Genomic DNA, 22,995 nt, shown 5'->3' with positions numbered 1-22,995 from the left:
GAAGTATTAAATATATATTTGCATATTATTATTTGCATATATTCATGGGTCAAAATGGGTCCGTGGTATTTAAATAATCAGGTTATTAAGTTTTGCAGGAGAAAAGACGGATGACTCACATTCTTCGCGAGTGGTGAGATTCATTCACTACTGCATAATCTGCTGATCTGCTGTTGAACAAAAACAAATACAGAAAATAATATACAAACAAATAACATCCTCATAAATATCGACTTTCACTCATCAAATTATAAATAATGAATAGTTTTCACCTTGCTTTGTATTTTACCTGGATTTACCATTACACTGAATTGAATATATTGTCGATAAACGTGTTATAAAAATATAATATTTTAAAGTAAAACTAAAACAGTTGTCAAAATTGTAGTGTCAAAAGTTATCGAAACTTTTGCCTCGAGTTCCAATGAGCAATAATAATGGGACTAGCAGCAGCAGCAGGTGTGACCAATTTCGCTGTCTGTTCTGCTCAACGTCGTCATCCGGAGGAGGCATTGGATCGTCCCCCCTCGAGGGACGAGGGACAGGGAACGAGAACGACAAAAATCTCTACAAAATGGTTTTCATTTTACATAAATTGTTACAGGTAAGCACAATAACATCAACCCTCACTTACAGTTAGTACTAACCACAATAATGATTTACAAAAAAAAATATTAGTACCAACAAATTGTAAATATAACTCTTTAATCATTTACAATTGGCATCTTATATTTAATTATTTTTATATACGTAGATTCCACTTTGGGAATGCACTAAATACTTGATCTCGTCGGAGGATGGGTCTATAAATTCCATTAAGTTGTGCAACATCTGCACCAAGATGGTAGATGAAGGTCAATCCCTAGTGGAGAAGGTCGAGCGCCTTCAGCTCAAATTGCAAACTCTTCAGGCAACTCTTCAGAACCAACTGTTATCGGGTCAAACTGCTCAGCTTATCAATCAGAGTCCAACGGTTCTAGACCAATCTAAACTAAGAAGCAGCATTCGTGACGAAATTCGCAATAATGTGTGTAGATCGTCCCTTCAATCTTGTTCTTTCAGTGCTTTTGGTACTGGTGAGGGCCAACTTGACGAAATTGTGCAACCAGCAGGTTAGAAGGCTTATAATTTGTTGAACATTCAATTTAATAAATATGTAATGTTTTAGCAATTATATTTGATTACATTTTATGAAATTCTAGAAGCGTCGACACCTGCAGAATTAGGAGTCAATGCCCAAGGACAAGAAGAAAGAGTTCAAATGACGATTGAAGTTGGTGAGGTGAAAGTAGAGACAGAAGAATCTTTCAACTACGAAGTGATCGACCTTGTGGATGATAATGATAACAACGAATATGGAAATAGTCAGGTGAGAGTAACTAAAGTTTGTGTCAAATATACGTACATATTCTTTTATTTGTATGTGTAATTTTGTTTATTACTTCAATCAGCTTGGACAAGATTGGGACGATATGGTGTCCGAAGTTACCAGTGGGGGTTGTGGGACGATTGACAGACGTCTATCTCAGCGACAAGAAGTATTCATCATTACAAATAAGGAATATGCACTTTATTTAAATTAAACAAATGTGGAATTTTACAGGGTCCTTCATGTTCGGCAACTCTGTCTTCGTCAATCCGTGGTACGGACATGTCACCGTTATCAGGCCCACCTCGAAGAAAACGAGCTTGTTCCGTAATTGAAGATGGCTCTTCGGATGCTTCTATTCCCACTCCAAGTCCACCCGTTCCAATATCGCAGCAGTTTATGTTAAAACAGCAATCGTCACAACCAGGGACATCGCCCCAGCAATATCATTCTCAAACACAACAATCTACATCTGTTACATTGCTCCAAACGCTCCTTAGTACTCCACAAAATCTAACTTTACAATCACCTTTTACGTCACCTTCATCAACTCGTGGAAAGCAAGTAGTTTGGTCTGGGGTGTTGGAGTGGAATGAGAGGCGGATAATAGGTAGAAATTTGTTATGCACTATATTCCCTTGCATTGAATAATTGATACATTAATCTTTGTCCAGATGGATTACAGTACCGTCACCCAAATCAAGTATCTTGCCGGATTTATGCTGCTGTAGTAAACCATATTCCCATGGTCAATACTGCAGGATGGCCTGCCAAACTCTTGATGCAATATATACCAAAAGCGTTTGTGGCAGCAGTTAGACCTGCCACGGATCTCCTAGCAAAAACCGTGCTGGTTGAGTTTGATCAGCCACTTTCTCCACAAGTTCAACAAATGACTAGAGTGTTAGATGGGGGATATGTAAGACAATTATTTATTTTGCTATGTTCACTTATTCTGTGCCGTCCTCCATTTATCTATCTCCACAGGCAGGTTGCATTCGCTTCACTGGAGCGCATCCCAATTGCGTAATAAAATTGATGGCACTCATTCATGTAAGGAGTAAGGGAGCATATGTCGCTATAATTCCGGACCAACAGGATGAGTTTATTAGAAAACTGCAAAATGTGATTAAAGTTTACAATGAACGCCAGGCCCTTAAACAAAATGTTCAATATCTCCAAAACAGTGTCAGTGCTAGCAATATAGTAAATGTCACTCAAGTCATTTCCAATAATCCTCAGTCCAGTGTAGTACAACAGCAACAACCCACAGGAGCAACTATTCACCATATGCCTTCAACACTATCGGTTCAAACGGAAACACAACAAAGACAGGAGAATCTCCTACGAATACAACAACTCCAGCAAACTTTGGAGCGATGTAGAGAACTTGGATATCAAGCATGATATGTAAATACAAATGTGGAGTTATAAATTAACCACGGTAGAATAGTTAATTCCTTTCGTGTTGAGTTGGGCCCAATTTGGATGAAATTGCATGCAATGCAATGTTCACGAAAATTGAAGGCGTATATGCACTACACCCAACAAAATAGCATTAAAGTTAAGTATTATAGATCATATTACTATTTGTAAGGGCAAGCTATGATTATTAGAAATATATAGGACTCATCCTTTAGTATTCTTTGGATTAGATTACATAATTACAGTCAAGTTCTGTTTTATATCAATTTGCAATATTCACTTATTGCATCTTTACGCTTTTGTAATAAATGACACCAAAATGTCGATTCATTGTTTCAGCAAGTAAATTATTTTATTACGTGTATTTATTATAGGAATCCGACACAAGAATTAACTGATGAAACTACTAGACATGTGTACAAAAATCTACTGTAGTTGTATTTATTCCAAACTGACTCAAACCAACCAAATTAGTTACGTGATTGAGAAAAAGGTTATAATTTAATTAAACATACAATTAGTCTAAATCTCTGCATCTACAACTCACTTATGATTAGAGAAGTTACGCCATCAAGTTAGGCCAGGAGGTATGGGTTGGAGTGCTTAATTTTGTATCGATCTAAAATTCCAGTATCTCTAGCAAAGCGAAGATCACCCCTCAGGACGTCCCACGAAGGAGTAATGCAAGACGGATATTCGTCAGGCATGAGCTCCTTCATCTTTTTACTGAGAAAAACGTCCTTATTTCCGGCACGCCAAGAAGTGTACCACGGTAGCTCGTGGTCCTTAAGATGAAGCAGTTCAGCATTATGAGAAGTAGCGAATTTTACAAGCTGAATCATTTCATCGTTGGAATCCAATTTATTCCATTTATCCAAGAAATCAGAAAACTCTTCAACCTTCATAGAGACACCGAGCTCGCGAGCTATACTTTCAAATTCTCGTTCATCACCTAAAAAAATTAGTTATTTACTAAATAATAAATGTTTTGACTAGCAACAAAAAATGTTGAAACTCGTACCCAAATGCGGATTGAGCACATTGTACACTTCATAGCCAGCCTTGTCATTAAAAAAGAGATCAATTGATATTTTGGCACATTGGTCCACCGCCATCAAGCTGAGAGGGACTCTGGCTCCATGCATGGATCCGAGATAAAGATAAGCCAAGAAACGCATCATAAGAAACGATTCAAGTTGGATGTTGCCCCCATGAACAGAATCGCCTCCCAGTTGTGGAAGTCTGAATACTTTGCATGGAACTCCAGCAGCCACGGCCTGTTCCGCCAAACGGTCGCAAATTAGCTTGGAAATGGAGTAGGCTGAATTAGGAAACATTGCGACTTCCTCCTCTGCAGGCCAACCCTCCCAAAAACATCCATCGTCATCGACTCTGGTTTCTGCCGCAAATGTGGACGCATGATAAACGTACTTGAGTTTCTTGTCCACTGCAAACGAGAGCACATTTCTCATTCCAAAAACATTAGTGACACGTGAGCTTTTGGGATCTTCACTGTCTCTGTAAATCTCCTCGAATGCCACCTTCACGGCCAGATTAAACACAACGTCAACCTCAGTCACAATTTGTTGATATATTTCATGACTAAGCCCAAAACATGGCTGTTTTACGTCTCCGGAGATGCATTCAACTCGAGTCATATCAATTTCATGGAAAAGTCCCTTCTTTTCGAATACGCGTTGAAAGCGATCGGAGACGGACACCACTGGACTTGGTTGCATGAGGCAGTAAACTTTTTTGATCTGGCTCCGTTGGAATATCTCACGGACGACGTAAGGGCCCAAAGTCCCGGTGGAGCCAATCACGAGGACGGTGGATGCTTTGGACAGAGGACGAAGTTTGGATTTCATTTCGGGGTCGACGCGAATATTTTCTGGGAGTTTGGCATCTCGAGCAACTAAATCCTTCAGCTCCTCCGCGGTGGGTGGGGCGAGTTCTTCCTTCCCGGATATGAGTTCCACTAATCGGTCCGTCAATTGTGCCACAGTTTTGCAATCCTTGACCGCATTGATGGAGATTTTGACCCGTTTTCCCACCGAGGCCTGAAGCCCGTTCTTCATCTCGACCATAAGAAGCGAATCAAATCCCATGTCCTGAAAGTTGACTTGGTCCTCAATCTCTTCGTTCTTGTCCATCTTCAGAGTGATGCGGATGAGGCGTTTCAGAAATCTGCGAACAATATCAAACTTGGCGTCTCGGTTGGACGCACCATCATATTCTCGCCAAAACTCATCTCCATCAATGTCAGTTCCCCCAAGAGACGCATCCTCTTCAATATCAGCTAAGAGTCCTCGAGTTGATGGGAGCATCATTTTCAACCCAGCCAGATCTGCCTCATGGGCAACGATCTGTGTCTGGTGAGACTTCATTGCATGTTCCAATGCTGCAAGTCCTTGATGAACAGTCAGTGGCTTGTTGAAGGCAACAACGAGGTTTGCTGCCAGACCGACCTGCCCCCACTGCCCCCAATTCACCGCTGTTCCGGGCAGGCCGAGAGAATGCCGGTAGTGCACCAAGGCATCCAAAAACTGGTTGGAAGCAGAATAATTGCTCTGAGCTATGGCTCCTAAGGTGGAGGTGAGGGATGAGAAGAGCACAAAATGCTCCATGGGAAACGGGAGTTCCAAACTTAGCTGATGCAAATTCCAAGCTCCTTGAACTTTACATTGAAACACCTCGTCATACTTTTCCCAACTCTGGTTCTCATATGTTCCGTCCGATAAAACCCCAGCAGCATGCATGATGCCTCGTAAAGGTGGTAATTTCCCGGAAGGCGGCACCCAAAAAGAAGCTTCACCACCCAATTCTTTTAAGACTGCTCTCAGTTTATCCATATCTCCGACATCACACTGTCGCACCTCGACACGAGCTCCTTGTCTACGCAACTTTTCTACTTTGTCCAAGGCGTCCAATTTTGGAGGACTTCGACCAAGGAGAAGGAGGTTCTTTGCTCCAACGGATACCATCCATTTCGCTACCTCGAGACCAATGCCACCTAGCCCACCTGTGATTAGGTACGTCGAAATGTCGTTAAATTGAGGGTAGAATTGCTCCTTTCCAGCTCCTTGTTCGGGCATTGTCAACACGATTTTCCCAATATGCTTCACTTTCTCCATGTACTCCAGAGCTTCTCTTATTTCAGAAGCGTCAAATCGAATGTATGGCACCGGCGTTGGCCGATCATCAATTTGAGAGAGCAGTTGGAGTTGAATATATTCCACGAGTTTGTTGATTTTTTCACGAGAGAGACTTGACACGTCAACAATGTCGTATTTTACATCAGGTCTCAACTTTGCTACCTCGTCCTTTGACCAAACGTTCATTTTGCTCATCTCAACAAATCGAGCTCCTTCCTCGCACAGGTTCAGGGTTGCTTCCTTGAAGCCCGGGGAGGTTAGCGAGTTCATTACGACAGTAACCCCACGTCCACCCAAGGCTTTCCTGATTTTCTGTTCATAGTCGGTAGTTCTCGAGTTGAAAACTTGTTCAATTCCGAGACTGCGTAAATAGTTGCGTTTTCTCTCGTTTCCTGCAGTGACGACCACAGTGGCTCCAAGACGTCTAGCAAACTGAATGCCTATTAACCCTACACCACCAGATGCGGTATGAATGAGAACCACGTCCCCTGGCCCTGCTTTTGCAACATCAATGAGGCAAGTTGCCACTGTTAGCAAACCCATTGGGAAGGTTGCCGCCTCATTGAACGTAATATCATCCGGAATGACAACGGTTCGACAGTCTTGGACCACAATGTGACTTGGCATCGCCAGACCACGCCGTCTCACAAGGACAATTCGTTCTCCAACCTTTCTCTGGCAGCTTGATCCGACTGCAGTGACTACACCAGCAATATCAATCCCTAAATAGTTGTATTTTTCAAAAACTGGGTCGGGTTTAGTGACCATGAAAACGTCCAAAAAGTTAAGTGCGTACGCTTTCACCTCGACTTCAACATGCTTTTCAGGAATTGGTTCTGGTTCGCAGGGGACAAAGTGTAGGTCTTGAATGAGAAGGGATTTTGGAAGGGTGAGTCTGTATCTCGGGGTCCTTGGAATTGGAAGTGGGGCCGCCTTCACCCTGTACGGACGAATCCGAGGTGTGCAGCGTTGGCCTTTCCGATATGCCACCATGACATCAACGTCGGTAGCAAACAATTCGGTGAAGGCTTCAGCCACGACCTGTGGGATATTACTTGTAGGAGTTGGATCGAGATCGACGAATTTGCAAAGCAAATCTTGATTTTCATTTTGAAGAACATTCATCATGGCGATAAGTGGGGAGCAGGTTGGCGGTGCCTGATAAAAGTCAGTCGAACCGGTGCAGAGGTTCCCTCGTGAGAATATGGTCACTTTAAGGTTAGTCGCCTTGGCCAGATTTTTGCAGATGTAAAGGAATGGCTCGCAAACCTTTTTGGTTGTAAGCTTTGCATCGTCATCCAGTCCCCATAAATACAGGATGCCCTTCACACTCATGGTTTGGTCAGTTAAATGTGAATGCAGTAATTTTCCAATAATATCCTCCATATTTGTAGTTCCTTCAAGTTGAGACCGCGTGATTCTCACTACTTTCATATCCACAAGATCGAGTTTGTTTTCCAATTCTTGGGTGACACAGCTTTCTTCATCGCCAAACAATATCCAGGCGGGCCTCTTTCCACGGTCGTCAGTGGAATTATGTGAAATTGTTTTAGTTAAAGATTTGGTGGCAAGAATGACACAACTGGAGTGATTATAACTCTCTACACTGGTAACTTGCTCGAATCCGCACTTGTTAAGAAGTGTTCTCCATTGGTCCACTGGCAGTTCGTAATTCCATGGCCGACAGTCAGTATCAGTGAAGCCCCAGAAATCTTCTAGACCACCAAATAAGAGTCTAACGGGTCGAGTAGGAGTGGTCAGCTCGGTGATGATAATGTACCCTCCTGGTTTGAGCAACTTTCTTAAGTTGAGAATCGACTCTTGTACATCTCTCGTGGCGTGCAGAACCCAAGAAGCAACGATGACGTCGTAATGAGCTGGGATGAAGCCTTGCTCGAGTGGATCTGTCTCCACGTTCAACAGTGCAAACTTGGATGATATCCCGGAGTCTTGGAAAAGGTGTTCACCTCTCTGCAAACACGACGGCGAAATGTCCGTGTAGGTGTATTCGAATTGGGACACGCCAGTCTTCACCATGTGTTGAATTAACTGATACGTCTCACCCCCAACTCCTGCCCCCACTTCCAGAATCCTGACGACTGATTTCGTCCCCATTTGGGCGAGCCGGGTCAAAATTCCTGCCTTTGATGCAGTCAAGGAATATGATTTCTTTGCGAATAGAGATTCTGTGAAATAAATTTCGGACGGACCCCGGTTGCCGGTTTTTGAATTATCTGGGAAAAGAATAGAGCGTGCTGCTTGTTTCCCGGTAAGAATCTGAGAGAGTAGTTCCGCAACTGAGATGACAGATTCCAAGTCCACCTTTCCAATCCCCTTTGCCATAATATCACTTGAAAGTATTCCAATTTGCTCATTGATGATGTTGAGAGCAGGAAAGGAGTTTGTCAAAGTAAATTCGTCATCATCATTCGATGGTCCGCTATGGCTTAGCCATCCATCTGCGACCATCTCGTGCAACAAATAACGCACAAACTTGTTCAGAGCCGGAACTACACCCAGCTTGGCTCCAATATCGAGATACCTAAATTGCGTATGACGATCTAAACCGAGTTCCTTCATGGCCTTTAGAATATAAAGACCGCACAAGTTGTTAAACGTGTGGAAAAAGTCTAGTTCAGTAGGAGAAAATTTGTTGAATTGCTCAATCATTTCTGGCGTTGTAAGTTCTTGAAGGCAAATAGAACCACGTTCAGAGTCAGGAACACGTCTTTCTTCTGGACCCAGTTTCTCTCGCCACGTGTACTCGGCCATCGACGGATAAGGGTTCTTTTGAGAGTCGATAAGCGAGAGGATGTTTGAGATGGTTGTGTCCATAAACTCAGTCCCCACCATCGAAACCATGAGTTTACCGTCATCGTCAAAAAGATGAGCTTCGTTTCCAACGTCCGTATTTTTAATGTAGACGTAACCCGAGGGGGCAGAATGACCCCACCACGTGTAGTTGTCTATCTGAACGGGAACGACAAGACGTTTCCGAACCTGCTTGTCATGAAGCAGACCCGACGCAATAATTTGGGTCTGGAGCATCGGGTCCGTAACCCAGGGATGAATTATGAACCGCTCGTGATCCTCTGATGACTCGTGCGAAGCAAACGGAAAGATCCATTCGCCATGATCATCTGGATTCCTCAAGGCACAAGAAACTGTTTGACATGACGGACCAAAGTTGAAACCGAATTCCACTAATTCTTGGTAACTAAAGTTTGTCCGGACCAGTTCCGAGCAGCGAAGCTTAATTTGGGAGAAGTTTCCAACAACCGATTCCTGCAGTGGGGGTGGATTACTTGTAAATGTCGCAGTCGCATTGCGGACCCATTTGTAGTTGTCTTCCTCCAGGAAGACTTTCGTAAAAATAGTTGTGCATATGTCACCTTCTGCGGTTTTCGACACCACAACCTATGGACGAGAAGTAATATTAGTGATACATTATACATTACACAATATGCAAAAAAAATTTATTTCAGCAGTGTTCATACCTGAAATTCAGTGGGCGTCATTTCACTCAAACAAACTGGGGTCAGGATTGAAAAATTCCGAACGCAGAGAGGTGAAGTAGGTTTGCTGTAACTGCCCTCGTTGCACATCGTGGCGGCATATCCGGCCGTCATGCACATGTCGACATAGCCGACGCACGGGAAAATAATCTTGTCGCCCAGGGCGTGGTCTTTGAGAAATGGGAGTCGATGGACGTTGACTGAGCTTTTGAAGATGGTGACGTCGGACGGGTTGGGGACGAAGGAACCGAGGAGTGGATGGAAGGGGTTGGACCCTTCGTCCTTGATGTTCATCCAATACGGCGTCTCCTCAAAGTGGTAGCCGGGCAACTCCACCCTTCGCCCACCCGAATAGCGATGGAAATTGGCCCACGTGATGGGACGGCCCAGCGCGTACAATTTCCCCAGTGCAGCCAGCATCGTCTCCCAATCGTCACACTTTCGACGAAGAGAGGCACTCGTGACCACATCCGCAACCTTCATTAACAAATTAATTAATGGTGATATGATGCAATACGTGAAATTCTATTACTACAAAAATACGCAATGTCACTAACTACGCACCTCGTCAACGTTGGTCATGAGGAGTGTGGAGAGGACGGGATGCGGTCCAACTTCGAGGAACAGACTCTGGCCCTCGTTGACTGCAGCATGGCTCGCCTCCAAAAAGCGCACCCTTTCTCTTGTGTGTCGCACCCAGTACTTGGCGTCGACTTTGCTCACCGTGCGTCCATCCACGGCAGAAATGAACTTGATGCCCGTCGACGCTTCCTTGTAGCCGATCGTACGAGCGAGCGCCTCATATTCCGCAAGCATTGGGTCCATGAGATGAGAGTGAAAGGCGTGAGAGGCGTCCAGCACGTGGGTTTTGATGTCGTTGTTGTCGCAGTAGAGCTTGAACTCGTGGACCAAATCCGTGGGGCCCGCAAGCACGGTCTGACTCTCAGAATTGACCGCTGCCACGTCCAACCACTTTTTCTGATTGGAGAAAGCCCGCTCCAAACTTTGCTCCACTTTCTCCAAACTGGTGCCGACGACGAGCATGCTGGCGGCGGGCAGAGCGTGGATCAGTTTGGACCTCGTGACCACCAACTTGAGGGCGTCTTCAGCCGACAACATTCCCGCAGCCACCGCAGCAGCGAACTCGCCCAAACTGTGACCCAGAACAGCGTCCGGTTTCACACCCCAGGATTCCCACAGACGAAGCAGACAAAGCTCCACCACGAAAATTGAGGTTTGGCTGTACAGGGAGGATTTCAGCAAAGACTTCTGACCGTCATTTAACTTCGTTTCGTCGTGGTCCCAGAGTGCAGTTTTGAGTGAAAGAAAGCCATGCTCCTTGCTCAACACGGACTCGCACCAGTCAAAGTTGGAACGGAAGACGATGCTCTGTTCGTAGAGCGACCTGGCCATTCCCGGATATTGAGACCCTTGGCCCGTGAAGAGGAAACAGAGCTGTGGAACCTGATTGGGAATTGGGGCGCCCTTTTTGATCCCCTCCATCGAACTGAGCAGCTCTTCCTTCGTGGACCCAAAGGCCACGTGTCGGAGGTGCATGTGGGGACGACCCGTGTGCATCGAGTACTCAATGTCCCTCAAGAACAGCTCCTTGGGTTCGTTTGCGTCGGGCTCATGCTGGAGCAGATCAGCGTAAGCTTTGACCTGGAAACGGAACGCGTCTTCGGATTTGGCCGAGAAGGTCAGCATCCTCAGCTTTCTCGAGTCCGTGAAAGGGAAGGAATGCGGAGGGAGATTCTCTGGCGGCTCCTGAACCAGCACGTGGGCCTGGGCTCCAGTAATGCCGAAAGAATTGATCCCAGCAATTCTGGGTTTGCCGCCCTTGGGTCTTCGTTTCCAGGGGACGGCCTCCAGGGGGAGCTGGGCTGGAATGGCGTCCAGGTTGATGTCCGAGTTGAGATTCTTGAGGTGCAAATGCTTCGGGATGAGCTCGTGCTTCATGGCCAGCACCGACTTTTGAATCCCCGCTATCCCGCAAACCGACTCGGTGTGACCGATGTTGGTCTTGACGGAGCCGATCGTGAGCACATTGGTCCTGCCTTTCGACCCCCGCGAATAGGCCTTGGCGACGGCGGCTATTTCAATGGGGTCACCCACGGGTGTGCCGGTCCCGTGCGTCTCCACGAACTCCACGTCGTTCGGGTCCACCCCGGCCCGTTCCAGAGCCAACTGCATTTCACAAATACGACTTACACTTGAAATATTTTCCATGACAATTCTTTTTAAAATGGTGTTGAATTATTAACCTCCATGGCTTTGGCCTCCACGTCGACGGTGGGAGTGCCCATGCTCTTGCTCGGCCCCTCCTGCACGATGGCCGATCCTCGAATGCATCCCCAAATCGTGTCCCCGTCCGCCACGGCATCCGAGAACCGCTTGAGGATGAGAACGCCGATGCCCTCGGCTCGACCAAACCCGTCCGCACTCGCATCGTACGTTTTGCAACGACCGTCCGGAGCCAGAACCCCCTCCATCACGGACGGCGAGAAGGGATGCAGCAGCAAGTTGGCTCCCACCTGTTTCGCCATTTAATTAAATTTGCCGTGTCCCTGTGTGTTATATGGTTGTTTAATAAGGTAATATCTGAGAAATGAAGCACTCACGGCGATGGCCAGGTTGCACGCGTCGCTCCTCAAACTGTCGCAGGCCATGTCCACGCCAGCCACGGAAGTGGAGCAGCCCGACTCGGTGGAGAAGGACGGACCCATGAGTTCGAAAAAGTGGGAAATCCGAGCCGTCAGCGGTCCCAGGGCGTTGCCCATGTAGCCGCGGAGAAAGTCCGTGTCCGGGATTCCCAACATTTGCAACATTTCCTTGTAATCGTTCCGCCACCAACTGAGATCATTTTATTCATTTACGGAAATTAAATGTAAATGCCTTTTTGTATGAACGAGATGAGCAGTAAGTAAGTAAATAAATAAACAACTGGCATTCTCACCCTCCGAAAACTCCCGTGAGCGTGTTTCGGAGCGTGTTGGGGTCGATGCCGGCGTGCTCCAAGGCCTCCCAAACGACGCGAAGGGAGAGGCGCTGCTGGGGGTCGAGATAGTGCATGTCCGCCGCGTTGGTGTTGAAGAACTTGGCGTCGAAGGTGTGGATGGGACAGGAGAGAAAGCCTGCCTCCGTCGCCCCCATGTTGTCCATCCGCATGAACGCCTTGTCCTTGGTCCACCGACCCTCGGGCACCTTCCGAATCCCTTCCAACCCATTCGCCAGTAGCGACCAAAACTCCGCAATCGTGTTGGCGCAAGGGTAGCGACATGCCATTCCCACGATCGCGATCGAATTGTGCAGCTCCCACGGTAAGCTCTGCTTTAGACCGTGACCATTGACAATCTAGATAAGATCCCCAAACTTATTAGCATATTTTCTTTCATTTATTCTCTGTGTTGTTGAATAAAAATGAGGATTAGTCTTGAATTGCCTCCTTTCTAGGGAAATATTGACCATAATTAATCCAGTGTTGTGTAATTCATCTTAACCCAAGTATTACGGTAGGGCACATTTGTGCGTATCATTCAATTAATATTAATGTTCCGCCCACACAAGCCTTAACTATTTCAACTGCACCAAAAATACCTTTGGGGAGTAGATTTCATGAGCCAAGGATGCGGTCAACTTTGCCACCTCCTTCTCTAAAGGTCCTCTCTTCACCAGTTCTTCCAGTCCTTCTTGGGTCGGGTAGCCGTTCACGAAGCACACCATTTTTATGTCTTCCCCCGGCAAGGATTGTTGATGAGGACTGTGCATTTATAATTCCATTACAATTTGCTAATTTAAGCAATAGTCCTCAATTCTGCTTTCATGGTTACCTTTGCACATCAAGTTCCACGCAGTATCTAATTTCATCCAGTTTAACCTCGTTGTTCACCTCAAGTATTTCAGCTGCAATACAAAACCTCGGATTAACTGGTGTGCACAATTCATGGAGAGTAAAAGTGCTCACGATTTTCCTTCGCAATGACCAGATTCGTGATGAGGTCTTGTTCGTCTTTCCCGATGGAGCGAGACTTGACCATTATCGCTGCAAAGTGTCCACTTTCAACAAATTGTGTTCCGGTCAGGCGAAACAGTTCATCGCAGTTTTTTATGGGAAGTACCCCACAATCCAGAAACACCGTTTTATGCAGAGCCGGAAGACGAGCTGCAATGGCCTTAGCGAATGACCTGAAATGAAGGCCTTTTCCTTCCTCTGGACCAACCCACCACACTTGCGACACCTCCTCTTGAAGACGGCGGCTATGAATCGAGGAATGATGAAGTATGTATAATAAAACATGAATTTTAATTCGGTTTGCATATGTTATGAGTGGTATCTTTGTGGAAAAGGTCATGCCAAACTCACCCCATCGGACGTGACACATTTTCCGAAACGACGATGACAATCGGTCGCGTGGTCAAGACCCGTTTCAATGCTCGAGTTAACACCAGACATTTCCAAGCTTCCGTATCGTCACTGGCGTAACTCACCCAACGTTGCTCAAGACAACCTTTTAGCATAAAAATCGATTTATTGGCATTATAACTATTGAATAGCAAGCTTGGGGAAATTGAGACAAAATTGTTATTTTTACTAACCAGACATGTTTTTGTTTCAATGTCGCTACGAATTCTACAACTTTGCAAAGCTATGTATATTTCAGCTCTGATAATTCTTGTCAGATTAGTTGTTCAGAAAATGTGGGAATGTCACTGTCCTAACCGGAGGATGAAAATGATTCAAACCAAGGTGAGAGAATGAGGTGTATTTATAGGCTTTTATTTTTTTCGGACTACCATGGGTCACTTGTCGCTACAGTATGTACTTGGTTGGTATGCTTGATGAAAAAAATTGTTGAAATTTCCTTCAAGATCAGGGTTGAACATTCATACGTCATAAAACATGAGGGTATTAGATAAGGGCTTCAACAGTGAGGAGAGCTGAAACGAGTGGAGCGTTAAGGAAATCAACAGAACGTTATATGAAGTCATTGTAATGAGACTACGAGTGCGGACAGAAAACAATTCATGAATCTGTGCATATCTGTATATCTGGTGCTTCGTCATGAAAAACTGGTCAGTAGGTAGGTTGGGATTTGGGAGTGAAGATGGAAATATGTAAGAAGTTGTTTATGCGTAATCTAATTCTCCAACTTTGCTTAATTTAAGCCACAAGTACTATGGAATCATTAATTCTTGCCTAATTGCAAAATGAGGATGAGCCACTGCAATATGGTTGTGATTGTTCTCAACGGAAGTGAAGGTGGGCTGGTGGGATTTCTCCAGTTTTGCTTCGCTGTACATAATAATAAGTTGGGCAAAATTATACGCGTAATATAATTTACTCGAGAATTAACATCATTACCATTTCTGATTGCACATATAGATAGATGCCATGCGAGCAAAAACAGTGGGGATTTTTGCGGACACAACAACAATTATGCACATGTATAAGAATAAAACTGTGCATTATTACTCTATGGTCAAAAGTTACAAAACTTTAGTGCTTGTTGCTAATCATCTCCAAAATCCCGACTACCACTGACTACCTTAAAGGTGCCAAAGTGATCTTCATCTTTTCCTTCAACGGCATCATGCATATGTTAATAAAGAGTATTTTGCGTAGTTGTATTTTATATAACTAGGGAAATTTTCAGTTTTTGCTAAAAAAAAGTGGTAAACTTAATTAATTGTTATTTGCATGCAGTGAATTCATTGTCCTTGTATAGGTAAGCATGAATCATAATTTAGAATGTAACTAAATACAATATACATAAGTAAGTTTTATAAAGGGAAGACTTCCTCATTTGAAATAAAATTGCGCAATTAACTCTTAATTGAAAGTCAAGCTATCCAGTTATATAATTGATGCTTATCAATTAAGCGAGAATAATTGCTTTTTAATTATTTTCGCGTAGTGGATCATAGCTTGATTTAGTTGATGGTGAGGAAATATGTAAGTGTTAGTCTCACACAAATAGATGCATAAATGATTATAAAGAATTATTTATTTTAAACGTTTAAACTAACGTTTCTTATACATTGAGGGGTTTAACTTAAGCGCTGGCAACCGTCCTAGAACACCTTTAACTGATTTAATCTTCTTAAACTCGAACATGAGAAATACGTCATCTTGGCTTTGCGAAATCTTCTTGTCTTGCTGTTGTCCTTGGCCTTTTTGAATTGCAACGAATCCAAATTTTTTCATACGCTTGAGGAAATTATTATACGTGTTCCCAGAGAATCTGCTCGCAACTTCAGCAATCTTTAAAACGCCGCTATAGCACAAATAATCAACAATTAGTAGAACCTTCTATCAAAATAATATAAATTTAAGCATACTTCATTTGAAGAACACGATTAGCTTCCCCAATGAACTTGGACACGTCTGTTCCCATCAAACTGAGGCAGAACACGGCAGCATGGACACTCTCATCCTGCAGAGGAACTTGACTCATGTCGCAAGGCGTCACACGGTCATTCAAGGCAAACAGGTCAAACGAATGCACTTTATTAGGAAGAGATGCAGCAAGCTCGGCTTCGCCACATCCAAAATCAGCTATAATCTTATCACCCTGTATAAAAATCCAGTCCAATGTTATCTCTAAAGCTTAATCTATAAAAAAAATGAATGACAAATACCTTCAATTTCTTTTTTGCCCATTTTATTATTACGTGAAGTGGATTTTTGGGCCAATGTTCGACTCTTTTACGGTAAGCTTCGTGATATTTTTTGAACTGTTCCGGGTCACCCTGAAATGCTACCGTTGGGTCAGCGTTTTTGCAGCCAGAGTCCAATTCCTCGTTGACTTGGCTGAGATTTTTGGAGTACATAAAGTAATAATTAATTTCAGCTCGAAAATGTCAAAATTAGGTTTTCGATTTCTCCATACTCTTACCGAAATCTAGCAGCTTCCAACCGTTTCATCATTTTTTCCCTTAATGTTTCCTTCTTGACTTCCGCTGGTTGATGTGGCGATAACCCAGATATTTTACTATTTTGAGTCTTCAGTTTCTTGACTTTCATAGTTAAGGTAACAGGAGAATCATCATCATTATCATCCCTTACTTCATTCTGTGTCTTTTTGATGGTCTTGATTTGACGAGTCTCGCTCCATTTGTGCTTAGGTCGACGATGAGGCTTTGCATTATCTAATTTTGTTGATTTTGTCGTAGTTTTGGATTTTGTCTTGAACTCTGTACAAGTGAAGGGTCAAAATACAAATGAGCTAAATATCTACATTAAACATTTACGTAAACACTGTTTGCTAAACAAACGTGCTATGAATCATCATAATTGAAGATGCAAATTTGCATGGTCTTAACCAAAACAAATGTAATGTAAGTATAACATACAATTTCTTACTTGGAATGATATTTTTCTTTTTTCCCATCCTTGGAGTAGTAATAGAAATGTGTTTATAACAGTTCGAGATATGACATACTCCACAAGATACAAAGTATTCTAAAACTTACTTCCTAAACCACAAATTTACAGATGATGATGTTGATAAATAATGAGACACGTGAGCGAACTCGTGGAGATGAATTTATCCCGCAGACTGCTGCTGGGGCAATACTGCTTTCTCTTCATCTCTGGAATAATGCCGATTCCTATGAAATTTGTGCTCTGCCTCGTACACTTGTTATCCATTAAATTCATCATTAATCATGCATTATTAATATTGTACAAGCAAGTACAAATGAAGTATCCCGACTCGTAATTATATGTGCAAAATCTTGTCATGCTTTATAAAGGAATCGTATTCCTGAAAAAGCGTTCCCATTAAAAATTTTCTGTATTATGCTTAAGAAAAATAGACTACATGTGGTTTTATTGTAATTTTACATACACTGCAAATACACCGCAGCAAACGCATAAACTTCAGTCATAGGAACGTACGATTTGACCACACCCCTGGCGCTGAGTGGAGGTGGTCTGTTTGACTCCATCTTAGAACTCGTCCGCGCCCAAAAAAATTGACGTCAATATTCGAAAACAGATTTTAAAAATATTGATAATATCTGCTTACAGAGGGACGGACAGACAAAGTCTTCCAATAAAGTGGCCTGAAGATACTTCCAATAAACACCTTATTAATGTTTATTAATATTCACCTCCGCACCTCAGCAGGCAGCAGAGCATTATTTTCTTTTCATGAAATGCCATGCAAAAGCACACTCCAGTAAACACACAATTGCAGAAATGATAAATAATGCAAGAATAATGCTGAAGAGCGTTTTAATATCTACATTCATTCCGACAGGTTTAACTTGCATACTTATTATGCTCCCTGCTCCTGCACTGCGTACCGATGACCTTCGAACATTCCGATGACTACTCCAAGTACGGAACAAGTCGTAAATTCCAGACTGAGTCAGTTGGTACAGCTTCTGGGCGAGATATCCTGCTCGTACCGGATTATAATAATTAAGCTCCCAGACCATCTGAGGACTAAGAAAGTCATCGCTGCCTTTCATAAATATTTTATCCCCATCTCGTGCCGTTTGAGAGTTGAAATAGGCCAGCATCTGGTTGATATTGGTGTCCACGTCTATGAATGCTGTACGATTACAGTTTGATATGAAACCAAGAAGGGATTCCCTGTTGCTTGGATGAAACGCAAGATTTTGTTCGTCGTGCTCATTGTTTTCTGAAAAACTGTTTCCACTCACATATTTTGGATTAACAAATCCAAACAGTTGTGGATACTTGTATTTGATATGATTAGACGCTTCTTCTTGTAAAAGATTTGAAATGACAAGTCCGAACATGCTTTTTCTCATATTTCGTGTTCCTTTCTGCGTATTATTAAACAAACCTGGATATGTTGGTGTTGTTATGGTAAAGTTGAGCAGTTCTGTAATTTTACTGTACGTCAAGTATGGTTGCGGTGGCACCGTCTCTTTAGATGTAAGCTCTGCTTTGTACGCATTACTTAAAAAAAGAACAAATATCAACCAGGCGGAAAAAATAGCATTTGTGAAGAATGAACACTGGTACAAGTCCGAGTTCAAGTTGGAGGGGAGGTGCAGCCCTGGGCCGTTGTCAATGCTGGAGTACAGGAGCGTTTGAAAATATTTCCAACTCAGGCAGCACATGTTTTCCAAACCATAGATTGCAATGATGACACTTGATAAGATGGATAAGGTGAGGGCACATAAAATGTACAGAATCCATGTCGTGGTATCCATTGGTCTCAGAAAGACGGTGAAATCTAAACTATTTTCGAGTCTTCTTGGTTGAACAATGCCATCGCAGGTTATGAAATTAAAGCTGGAACTATGCGCCAATATTATTTGTCTTTGGAAAGAAGTCGACTTGTAACTTGTTGGAAAGAAGGCAATTTCAACACGCTCGTTGAACCTAAAGTCAGCCCAGTGTTCTGAAGTATTGTACCCCAACCTCGACAAATGATCCATTGTTTGGTTAGTCTCCAGGAAGAGGTTCAAGCTCTTCATAAGCAGTTGTTCAACGATGGATAAAAAATCCACTCCTCCTGGAAATTGACCTGCTTTGTTTCTATTTATTGTACGCAGGAAGGGGTCTGGGTCTGGCAACGGGAAAGATATTTGTAATTCCTGTGACATAAACCGACGTTTGGATTCGGCTTTCTTGATCCAGACGTTTCTTCCAGAACCTATAATTATGCGTTCTTGTTCAAGCACGTAGTCCAGGAACGTTACGTCCTTCTTTTGATCTTGTGACTTTTCTACTGCAACTACCGGAACTGAGACAGCAAGGCAGTTATCTTGGGTACAAGTTTTACAAGCATAAATGATTTCACGAATCTCCCAATCCAATCTTGACGATGTCCGGAGGATGAACGTGGTGGACAATTGGTTTGAAGGGTACTGAGTCGCATCAAATATAAAGTTCATGGGCGACGTTTTCGAAACGAGGAAAAGGTAGTGAGGCTCCAACAAAAAATTCCCAACAATCGGCTGCGAGTATCTAAAGGTTCCGTTGACCTTGTAGAAGTAGCCTGTTCGAAGCAGCACAGCGGGAATCCACGGCAGCGAATTGTGAGCATATTTATAAATTTGTGGGGCATCTTCTGGAAACAGTAAAATGCTGACGACGCAAAATATATGTTTTCTCATTTCTTTTGAACCTACTGTAAAACTGATCCCGTTCGACAATTTTATTGGATTTTTAAAGTGTATGGGAAGTGAGATTAGCGTATTCTGAGAAAAACTGACCAGGGACGTTGCACAACTTGTTGCACTATTTATGACGGATACTACGCTAACACAATTTCCTTGACTTTTAAAAATGATGAGCCATGAAATTAAACTGGGTAAAATAGCCATGCTTTCTCGGGGATTAATAAGCATGGGAAGGGATTGGTTTCTATTCACAATTGGTGCAAAAGACAAACTAAAGAAGTGAAAGAACTTTCTTAATATTTTTTGTGCTCGTTAATATTCCATTTTATGGAGCACTCCTGAAGAAATTGAAGAACATGCATAGTCAAGTTCGCTCTTCGAAATAAACCAACATTTCACCTTTATTCAGTCGAACAATGGAAAGACGTATAATTGTTCATGAGTTTATTTAGGCGTTCTTGTGTGAAATTAATTATATTTATCGGTAAATAATGCTATACTAAACCATGCATGAAACTTAGGATTAAAGGTGAAAATTTTCATGGAACTGTGTACAAAGTCCCGAACTATTGATTTCACTCGCTAGTGAGTCACTATAGTAGTGACAGTCAGTGAAATTTACGTGTACATGTACGTACATAAGTATTCACGAATAACATTCATTTCCATTCACAAAAAGTTAGAACAAAGACAATTTCATTAATTCCAATTATTTCACAATTTGTTGTAGGAATTTCCAATTTTTGAGTTTCAAAGTGATGAAAGAATAGTTAGAGCATACAATTTGACATCTAATTTAAATTGGAAGAGGATATGTTTACATTTAGCTACCGAAACTAATGAGTTATGTAATAATAAAAATACTGATTTCATGTTCGATTTTGAAATAATTTTATGCACATCTGCAGATTTGTGCGACATTTGGATTTTGATGATTGAGCACTATTATTTCTATTGCGTTGATATGTACAGGGTGGTTAAAATGTCACGCAACAATGGAAAATTTTTCGATGGGAAAAATTTGTAAATTTCCATTAGTTACCGAAATTTTGTCTCTAAAATGCAACATTTTAAGAATTTTGTCATCAGTTTTGATAATAATTTATAAAAATCTCAATCCGAAATCTTGTAACTAATGGAGATTTAGGGACTTTTCCCATTGAAAAATTTTCCATTGTGGCGTGACATTTTAACCACCCTGTATGTACATACAATACAGGAAGAATGTTACATATTTATGTAGCTGCATATTGCATGCGCAAGTCGTACTATTCATAAACATGACTTATGTACATTCGAAGTTGCACATAGACGACAATAAGTGATCTGTGATGGATTAAATGAGTGCAATTGTATTTGACCTACAGCAGCAATGAGTGTCTTATGGAAATAAATGAGTTGTTGGTACGGAAAGATTAATTATTGAACTAACAAAAATGTTCTCAAGTTGTACAATAAAATGTAAATATATAATAAACTAAGCGACACGTCAATACGTTGTTTGATGGTATAAAATACATGTGCGCGACCATTGTTTCAGTAACCACGTACATACATATTTATTCTATTGCTCAGAATGTCATGGTCACACATAATCACTTACTCGCGAGTAAGTGATTAATTAAGACCGAGTACTCGGTTGGAACTAAAAGTTTATGCTGCATTGATATAAAGTATTGCTATTTTTACATCGAGTTGACTTATTTGAGACAGAGGGTTATGTTTCTTACGGCGAGACTATAAGTTCCAATGGAACAGAAAAAAATCAATGAACAATAATGATTTGGGAAGACTGGATTTATTTTTGCTCATTATTCTTAAGAAATGCATAGTGCTTATGCGTGGTATGAAGATTGGTAGCCCTTCCCATATACCCTGCGTGCATTTATAGCCAGCTAGCACCCTTGAAGGAAAGGGACCGAGTATATGGTGTCATAAAATTGTCATAAAAGTGTTTCGTTTCATTTTGTTAAATAGAACGGACTGACGAAAGACGACTATGTTGGGGTCTGACGCACTTGCTGTATACGCGTGGCAAATTCATGACTTTATGATGATGGTAATAAGGGTCGAATGCTGACAGGTAGCAATATCCAGCTACCGATATTTCCCTTAAACGATTTAAAATGAAAAAGGTTAATAAACACCAAAACCAAAATAAAATGTTGGAGCCCTCAAACTGTCCGTCCGTTATGAGTGAGTGTAAGGATGTTTGTCATCACATCGTCACGTTGTCAATTTATTTAGTGGTTGGTTTTCCATTCAATCAATGAACCACGAATGGTTAAAGTCTCCTCTTTCTCTTGGTTTTCATAAATATCCTGTTCCAAGCACTTAATCTTTGCAAAATTTTGATTCAAGTGTTCCCAACAATTGTTATTACACAAGTCGCGTTACGTGAAGCGGTGATCGAAGAGGTGTAGGCTCGTTATAAAATTGGTAAGTTTCGACAGTTATTTGCACCCAGTATGATAAGAACTAAGAAGGACGGATTGACCAATTTCAGAGTTGTCATAAACAATGAGTGGTCAAAATATGAGAGGAGGAGTTCAGGTCCAACAACAGGCGTCCGCTAATCTCAGCAGGGACGCCATCCACAAAGAATACGAGGAAACCCTTGCTAAACTACAGACATTGGAAGGACTCAAATCCCAAGTTGAGAATGAAGAACGGATGAAAGAATTTCAGAAGAATGGAGGACCTGAATTTATCGAGTGGCAACGTGTCAGCATGGCCATATTTATGGAACATCAAAGATTATACGAAGCACAAACGCAAGAATGGCAATTAACTGCTAATGCAGAAATTGTGGAGTATAAACGGGTGACTGGTGAGCAGGTATGTTTTGCATGAGTCACATCACCACACGTCAATTAATGCATTAAGTAAATATTTATTTCAAAATAATAATATAGGTGCTAGAACAACAACGACTTACTGGATTGGAGGCCCAGGAATTGCAAAGAGTTTCTCAGACGCAGGTTGAAGAACAACAACGTTACAGTGCATCGGAATCACTGGAATGGCAGCGCCTGGGACAGGCTGAACTCTTGGAACAGCAAAGATATGCAGGCGCTGAAGCGTTGGAGTGGCAGCGTCTTGCCCAAGCAAATAAAGAAATTATGGATACTAAAAACAGATATGTGGATACAGAAAATTGTAGAGAATGGTAATGAGTCATGGAATTATATATGTTTTAATAATAATACGCGATAATAAAAACACTCGAAACAAATCCACTTTTTGAGTACTTTGAGTGTGGAAATGTTATTTCTTGCTACCATGTTGCTATATTTAAATTATGGTGAAATGCACAATTCCACACAACATTAAAAGAAAATAAGACGAATCGCGTTAGTTGCATGAAAAATTAGTCAAACTTACTGCTGGATATTAAAATGCAGTAATACATAAATAAATATAC

General features: G+C 42.2%; 4 protein-coding genes across 5 annotated transcripts; 2 read left to right on the top strand and 2 right to left on the bottom strand.

Annotated features, from left to right (window-relative positions):
• The first annotated feature begins 53 nt into the window (after positions 1-53).
• Positions 54-3,136, top strand: LOC110856343 (mediator of RNA polymerase II transcription subunit 25). Its single transcript, XM_022104831.2, has 7 exons — positions 54-604; positions 755-1,112; positions 1,203-1,369; positions 1,452-1,538; positions 1,604-1,979; positions 2,044-2,288; positions 2,357-3,136. The coding sequence occupies exons 1-7, from the start codon at positions 425-427 to the stop codon at positions 2,774-2,776; spliced, it is 1,833 nt and encodes a 610-aa protein (XP_021960523.1). The 5' UTR covers positions 54-424; the 3' UTR covers positions 2,777-3,136.
• On the bottom strand, positions 3,121-14,208 carry LOC110844600 (phenolphthiocerol synthesis polyketide synthase type I Pks15/1). The gene is made up of 12 exons (XM_022090845.2): positions 14,061-14,208; positions 13,828-13,972; positions 13,429-13,721; positions 13,295-13,367; positions 13,062-13,224; positions 12,421-12,818; positions 12,086-12,317; positions 11,729-11,998; positions 10,029-11,651; positions 9,447-9,941; positions 3,816-9,366; positions 3,121-3,746 (listed from the first exon to the last, which is right to left on the bottom strand). Exons 1-12 carry the CDS (start codon positions 14,065-14,067, stop codon positions 3,370-3,372), a joined length of 9,627 nt encoding a protein of 3,208 aa, XP_021946537.2. The 5' UTR covers positions 14,068-14,208; the 3' UTR covers positions 3,121-3,369.
• A 1,237-nt stretch (positions 14,209-15,445) lies between these two features.
• LOC110863036 (ribosomal RNA-processing protein 8) lies at positions 15,446-17,529 on the bottom strand. Of its 2 annotated transcripts, XM_035846585.1 has the most exons (7): positions 17,315-17,529; positions 16,938-17,230; positions 16,828-16,856; positions 16,361-16,658; positions 16,104-16,275; positions 15,804-16,036; positions 15,446-15,739 (listed from the first exon to the last, which is right to left on the bottom strand). In XM_035846585.1, exons 3-7 carry the CDS (start codon positions 16,853-16,855, stop codon positions 15,487-15,489), a joined length of 984 nt encoding a protein of 327 aa, XP_035702478.1. In that variant the 5' UTR covers position 16,856; positions 16,938-17,230; positions 17,315-17,529; the 3' UTR covers positions 15,446-15,486. The 2 variants fall into 2 exon arrangements, with proteins under 2 accessions (XP_035702478.1, XP_035702479.1); XM_035846586.1 differs by having other exon boundaries at positions 16,818-17,230; positions 17,315-17,471.
• A 4,231-nt stretch (positions 17,530-21,760) lies between these two features.
• Positions 21,761-22,810, top strand: LOC110863358. Its single transcript, XM_022112646.2, has 3 exons — positions 21,761-22,010; positions 22,078-22,409; positions 22,487-22,810. Exons 2-3 carry the CDS (start codon positions 22,092-22,094, stop codon positions 22,742-22,744), a joined length of 576 nt encoding a protein of 191 aa, XP_021968338.1. The 5' UTR covers positions 21,761-22,010; positions 22,078-22,091; the 3' UTR covers positions 22,745-22,810.
• Positions 22,811-22,995: the final 185 nt, after the last annotated feature.

Source organism: Folsomia candida, unplaced genomic scaffold, assembly GCF_002217175.1.
Source record: "Folsomia candida strain VU population unplaced genomic scaffold, ASM221717v1 Fcan01_Sc001, whole genome shotgun sequence".
Classification (NCBI taxonomy): Eukaryota; Metazoa; Arthropoda; class Collembola; order Entomobryomorpha; family Isotomidae; genus Folsomia; species Folsomia candida.
This window is presented reverse-complemented; position numbering and strand designations above follow the sequence as displayed.